This window comes from Cibotium barometz, chromosome 6 (genome assembly GCF_041138505.1).
Source record: "Cibotium barometz isolate CiBa-2024 chromosome 6, ASM4113850v1, whole genome shotgun sequence".
NCBI classification, from domain to species: domain Eukaryota; kingdom Viridiplantae; phylum Streptophyta; class Polypodiopsida; order Cyatheales; family Cibotiaceae; genus Cibotium; species Cibotium barometz.
Genome location: NC_141051.1, coordinates 34,284,592 through 34,291,554, shown reverse-complemented (window position 1 = coordinate 34,291,554; position 6,963 = coordinate 34,284,592). Strand labels below are relative to the sequence as shown.

Below are 6,963 nucleotides of genomic sequence, written 5' to 3'. Positions count from 1 at the left end.
TGGCATAATTGGCGAAGTAGATTTTTTGCCAACTCTTCCATGCTCATGGTCTTGACTATGACTCTTGCTAGTGTTGGTTGAGCTCCTTAAGCCGCAAAGGCTTTGGATGATGCATCCCCTATCTCTTGGTTTGCGTGGATGTCTTCTACATCCTTATATCTTGTAGACGGTTTTCTAGGTCTATTAGCTCACAGCAACCCTCATCAAAGATGTAGAGTCTAGACTTGTAGAGATAGTCATGAAGCTTGTTACTCTTGAGAACAAGCACAAAAATAGGGTTTTGTGTATGCCAAACATCCCACACCTTTTGTTCACTTTATTTTCATGCAACCTATGACTATGTGTCTTGCTATTTTTTTCTCAAGCATGCACCTCGGATACGCACAATCACACACCCAAGTCCTACAAGTGGGTGCGGGAGGTCACCCATCCTATTAGTGTTCACACCACGGTGCACTTAACCTCCACCACTCTAATCCTTTCCAAGCGACAAAAAATGGTGGAGGAGGGATGATAATGGCCCTGGTCTTCTATTATTTATGTATGATCTCATTATCACTAGCACTTTACATGTGGTATGTAGACGACCATGCCATGACCTTCCAACACCCTCTCTTGATGGCCAAGATGTAGGGTACCCAGAGGCTTTAACCACACTTGGCTCATAGGTCTCCTTGTTCTCACAAAGATGTCACCCGGCTATCTAGTATATACCTACCTACTAGTGATTACTCAGGGCACACCAGCACGACATAGACTTCTTAGTCGTGCACACATTCAACCTTCGTTCTTTAGCTCCATGGAGAGGAATTGACAAGTCGACCAGCTTTGCTGACAACATCCCAACATGCCCTTCCTAGGTCAAATACCATGTTGGAAATTGGGGACCATTTCTCGGGAGGTCGCCCATCCCAGTAGTCTTTACACTACCGCGCGCTTAACCTCCACCACTCTAATCCTTTCCAAGCCACGAAAATTGGTGGAGGAGGGATGACAATGGCCCTAGTCTTCTATTATTTATGTATGATCTCATTATACCTGGCACTATAGATGTGGTATGTAGACAGCCAAACCATGACCTTCCAAAACCACCCTTTCAAAAATGTGTCAACCAACGTGATGGCAAAGAAGCCCCTCTAAGTCACTCTATCTACTAGTGAAAGCTTACCATGTTAAGTTTTTGTTGCAAGATGATGGCAAAGAAGCCCATCGAAGTCACTCTATCTGGTTGAAGCTGACCACATTAAGTTTGGTTGCAAGATGATATGCTTCCTTTTAGTCATTGGTCTTTCTCTTGAAAGAGAAAGATTCTCAAAAATGTGTGCCTTAGTTCATTAAGCTAGTGCAATGTGAGAGGGGAGGGGGGATGAAGAGACTCTATCAAGGTTAGGAGCTGAAAAGAATGGCCTTAGTAGCTCTAATAAAGAAAAGAATGGAAGGAAAGCTCCCATCCCAAAACACTTCATACTTTTCCACCACTAGATAGTCAAACCATTCTTAGTCTTGACTTAGCTAAAAAGTCTGTAATACCACTAAAATGGCACCAAAAGTGTGAAAATTTTTCTTGGAACTTCAGCCATGCACCTTATGAATGTGGTGTGACTACAAACTTGCAACACCATTATGGGCATTTAATCTTATCCAAGGCAAGGCCAGTATGCAATTCTAAAAGGCAATTAAGAGTCACATTACAAGAGTTTACCAAACCAACAACTTTTTTAATAAGAGAAAAATGGTAATATACAAGACTAATGGTAGTGTAAAGCATTGACAAAGTTCTTATTCATATGATGACAATCCTATGCATCTGTTCACCCATACAATTGCTCCTGCTCTACCCTAATGACCTACTGGCAAAACTTTCTTTGAGCTATTCACCTCCACCGTTAAACGTAAGGACCTCCTAATGTCGGAACACTGCCGAAATCCGCCCATTTTCGTGGGTGTTCCAGTTCAGATTCCGCCTTGGAAGCGTCGAGATAGCTCGAGAGCGCCGGTTTTAGCTTCGGCCCTCGAAGACCTGCAGCAGCTACCATGAGCGACTTGTCAAGCGGCTGCAGCCTGAAGTCATCATCGGAATGGAAGAGATAGTGGTAGTGGTGGTGGTGATGGTGGTGGATGTGCTTGTGTTGTTGGTGGAGATCTTCAATGTCCTCGTCCGCGCCCTCATGAGGAGGAAGATCGCCTCCGAGCGGGCTTGATGGGATGCCGTAAGCACAGTTAGCCAGAGGCAGCAGAGGCAGAGCCTTGACAGGGAACTGTTGATGCTGTAGCTGAGGGCTGTGGTGATGGTGGTGATGGTGTTGGCGGTTATTCTCCTGCCCAGCTGAGTTAGTGAGGTGGGCGATGTGGTGCAGCGCCTTCACAAGGCTGTGGAATGGCATCCGGTGCTTGTGCTTTCTCACGCCGCCTCCGCCTGGCACTCCTCCTCCTGCACTGTTGTCGCTCTTCGCCAGTTGTTTGCTGGCGTCTCCGTACTGACAGAACATGTCGTAGACGGCTTGCTTGGAGTGCTTGTATGTGGTAGAAACCTCGAGATCCAGCGTCGTGCTGTTGTGGGGGTGCATGTCCAGAAAGACGTCGTGATCGAGATTGTGGGAGAGGGGTGAGTAGCTGGGCGGCGCCGGCAAGAGCTTGGCGGCCTCGGCAGAGAACTCGGAGGCCGACGGAGAAGCTGCCGCAGGAGGAGGAGAGAGGACGTGCGAGCTGTCGCAGATAGGGAGTAGCAACTGCTGCTGCGACTGATGGAAATCACCTGCGCCAATTCGGGGCTCGCTCAACTCCGCATCAAGTTTCTTGGACATAGCCACGAGCTCGAAGGAGTCAAAGAGGGAGCTCCCGCAGTCCCAGCAACTTGGATGGAGGGTGACTAGAGCGAGCTGCTGCTGCTGCTGCTGCTGCTGCTCGCCGCACTCGTCGAGCTCCTCCGCCGCCGAAGAAGCACCGTCGTCTCCAGTTCCAGAGCTACTGGTAATGAAATCGGTAGGCGACTGCTGGGTGACGGGCGGGGATTGAGGCCGGGACGCGGCCTCAAGCTTGAAGCGAGAAGGCGGGAGGGGGGTGGAAGATCTGGAGGCGAAAGCCTCGGAGCGGCCGAGGGAAGGGGAGGAGGCAGCAGAGCTGCGCTGGTACCAAGCCCAGGCGGCGGCCTTGGTGCGGGATTCGCTGTCATGGGCGTCGGCGACCATTATTGCAGGAGGCGGGGAAGGGTAAGGAGAATGTATTAGCGCTAAGTATTCCAGGGCAGGCCCATGCGTGTGCACAAGGACGAGGGCAGAGAGAGAGAGAGAGAGAGAGGGACGGGGCTCCTGAGGCGAGATTTTCCGAAGAGCCCACGAAGACCACAAACGATATGTTAAAAAAGTGGGCCCTCCCTCGCAGCATGTTATGTGGCTCTCGTGCGTCGCCTTAATCCCATAAAAAAACACCCCTATATCCAACCTGTCACCACCGCCTTTTCATCTCAATGCCCAATTACGCCTTGCCACTTGGCCCTCACCCACATTGCCTTTTATTATTCCAAAATCAATAATGGTTGGCGGGTGTGGCACTTGGGCGGAGAGTGTTCACACTCTAGCCCCTCCAATCCCTGCCCAACCCTCCATCGTCAATTATGGGTGTGTGACTTGGATGAAGTTGGTGTAACTCAAATTATGGGTGTCTCAGTTTGCCCAACCCTCCATCGTCAATTATGGGTGTGTGACTTGGATGACTCAAATTATGGGTGTCTCAGTTGGGTGGCTTTGGTGCATCCAGTCTGCCTGCGAAGAAAAACCCGTGCACAATGTAATTGCACCTTCAAAATTTTAAAAATACCTTCAAAATTAAAATTTAAAGGTATAAATACTTGTAAATTTTGAGAGGTCATAGAACAAAAACCTTCAAAAAAAATTTTAAAAATCTTTATTAATAATTTCTCAAATTTGTAGGTGAAGGTTTTGTAAGTTTTAGGAAAATCATTTTTTTCAAGCTTTGGGTGTATCCCTCAATTCTTACAAACACAACTCGAGTTTGAACCTCCAAAGTCAATAATGGGCATGTGAGTTGCATGGAGTAACCCATCAATTCTTATAGAGGGAAATCAAGTTCCAACCCGGATTCTCAATCTAGCCCAAAAAGGCTAAATTTTCTTGAAACATGTTCTTCCTTGACAAGTTGCAAAATGGCATCGTGCTAGTCTTTTTTATTTTTTAAATTTAATTATACTTTCTTAAATTTTTTATTTTGAAGTTTTAATGAAGCAACCCTATTTACAAAAACTCTTTTTTGAGATAAGTGGCAATCAGGAGTGAATTTACACTCACCATTAGAGGTTTATTTCTTTGTGTCTTTCATGATTGTGAATGTTTCTTTGTATCTTTTAAGATTGTGAGTAGCAGCTTTTAGTTATTCTTGAAAGTGATGTGAATGCCTTCGATATTTCATTATCAAAGTGGTTCACTTTGGTGGATTTCCTTTGTTTGAATAATATAAAATCACATAAATTCAAGTTTTAATCCTAGTTAGTCGATGTGACTGATAAATACAGCATTAGATTGACTTGTTTTCTTTTATTTCGCATAATTTTTTTAAAGTTCTCTTTTATTCAATGATAAATTTTATTAAAATTCAACCCCGACCCTGAATCTGGCCCAAAAGGCCAAAAATTTTCAAAAAATGTTATTCCTTGCAAAATAAAAAACATAATTAGTAAACATTGAGACAAGTTGCAAAATGGCATCATGCTAGTTTTGTATTTTTTTATGTAATTATACTTTCTTAAATTTATTATTTTTTAATGTTCACTTTTATTCAATGATAAATTTTATCAACATTCAACCCTGACCCTAAATCTGGCCCAAAAAAACTATTTTTTTTAAATGATCTTCCTTGCAAAATAAAGAACATAATTAGTAAACATTGAGAAAAGTTGCAAAATGGCATCGTGCTAGTTTCTTTGATTTTTTAATGTATTTATACTTTCTTAAATTTATTATTTTTGAGTTTTTATGAAGGAACCCTATTTACAAAAAACTCTTTTTTGAGATAAGTGGCAATTAGGAGTGAATTTACACTCACCTTTTACATGATCTCATGTAATTATCTCAATTAGAGGTCTATTTCTCTTTATGTCTACTATCAAGATTGTGAGTAATAGCTTTTAAATGTTTCTTTGTGTCCTTCAAGATATTTAGTAATAGCTTTTAAATGTTTCTTTATGTCTTTCAAGATTGTGAGTAATAGCTTTTAAATATTCTTGAAAGTGTTGTGAATGCCTCCAATATTTCATTATCAAAGTGGTTCAATTTGGTGGATTTCTTCAAGCACATTTGTCTCAATAATATAGAATCAAATAAATTCAAGTTTTAATCCTAGTTAGTCATTTTCACTGATAAATACAATATTAGATTGACTAGTTTTCTTTATTTTGTATATTTTTTAAAATGTTTTCTTTTGTATTCAATGATAAATTTTATTACCATTCAACTTCTAATAACTGTAAATTAGATGAACAATTATTCAACTTCTAGTTTTAAATACAATATTGGATTGCATTGTTTTCTTTTACTTTGCACAATTTCAATCTTTCTTTCTTTTGTAAATGTTCTCTTGTTTTGCTCCTGATTTTACTAATGAGCTCATTGTTACTCTATCTTTTATTTGTTAAATAACTGATTGTGGATACTTTAAATGCTAGGATAACTTTTTAATTCTCAAAATTTAGTTGTGTCATCCTTTGTTATTGAATTGTTGTTGGTGTCATCCTTTGTTATTGAATTGTAGTTGGTGTCTGAAATTTTGTATGTAAATTAGCAGTGCATTCATCAATAGATTCTTAATGCTATATTAGGAAGAAATATTTTTGGGCAAAAATAATTATTTTTTCTTTCAACAAAAAATTATCATTTGTTATTTATTTCAGCTTATTAGCACTTTAGATTTTATCTTTCGATAATCACTTATCAAAACTAATTCTCCTTCTAAATGTAATTAATAGGTCACCACCCCTAATTTGATAAGAGTAAGTGATTATCTTTCAATAATCACTTGTCAGAACTAATTATCCTTCTAAATGTAATTGATAGGTCACCATCCTCAATTGGATAAAAACAAGTGAATGGATCATCACAACCCATTGTCATGTTAAATCATATGTGTTGGTAAATACATGGAAAATTAAAAATGGGAGTGTAGCGACCATTTTTTGTTAGAAATCATAGGGGTTGGTAAATATATGAAGAGTTATATGAATATTATTTTAAATATATAAAGAATTAATAATAAGGGTGCACATTTGGAGAGACCCACATCACACCTTTCTACCATGTCTTTGTATTGGTGTATAAACATGAAATGCTTGGTTGTGCAATTTTGTTAACAAATGATATAATCAATGATAACAAATGAGGTATACTTGTATTTGCAAAGGCCATCCTTACGCTTATGCATCGTGAGACAAGTATCTCATTAGGTACATGCATCCCATAAGAACAAAAAATTGTTACAATAATAAATCAATATGAAGAGTTACAAGAAAAAAAAGTATAATAATAGTAAGATGCCCTTTTATTGAGATCTTGAATGCTTTGAGTCCATGTATGAAGGGTAGAGAGCGTCATGCTTTCTCTCTGATTCTTTAAAAATTAGAACGGGACATTTGCTTTTGGCTCATTATCAATGGTCACTATTTTATAGTTCAAACAAAGACTTGTGACCTTTTGGACTATGAGCCACCAAGCTATACCCAAAGAGGGATGAGGCCATAGATTTGCAATAAGACTTGAATGAGGCCTAATTGATAAAGGTGGAGCCTATAGCTAGAACTTTACCATTACTTTGATAACATGACATAAAAGTGGCCCATGCCATTTTTTGTCTTATCAATTTAGAAATTTCATAAAAATTTATTGGAGGGCTTTTGCATTTATCTTTTTGCATCATGATCGTTACATAATGAAAAAAACTTGACATCTCCATCATGCC

The 6,963-nt window shown here is 40.0% G+C and overlaps 1 protein-coding gene across 1 annotated transcript; it reads right to left on the bottom strand.

Moving 5' to 3' along the window:
* Nucleotides 1–1,697: 1,697 nt before the first annotated feature.
* Nucleotides 1,698–3,333, bottom strand: LOC147637668 (uncharacterized). Its single transcript, XM_086799496.1, has one exon. It carries the CDS (start codon nt 3,186–3,188, stop codon nt 1,887–1,889), a length of 1,302 nt encoding a protein of 433 aa, XP_086655622.1. The 5' UTR covers nt 3,189–3,333; the 3' UTR covers nt 1,698–1,886.
* Nucleotides 3,334–6,963: the final 3,630 nt, after the last annotated feature.

Coding starts and splice junctions, on each gene's coding strand:
- LOC147637668 (XM_086799496.1), bottom strand. CDS start 3,188: ATGGTCGCCGACGCCCATGACAGCGAATCCCGCACCAAGGCCGCCGCC.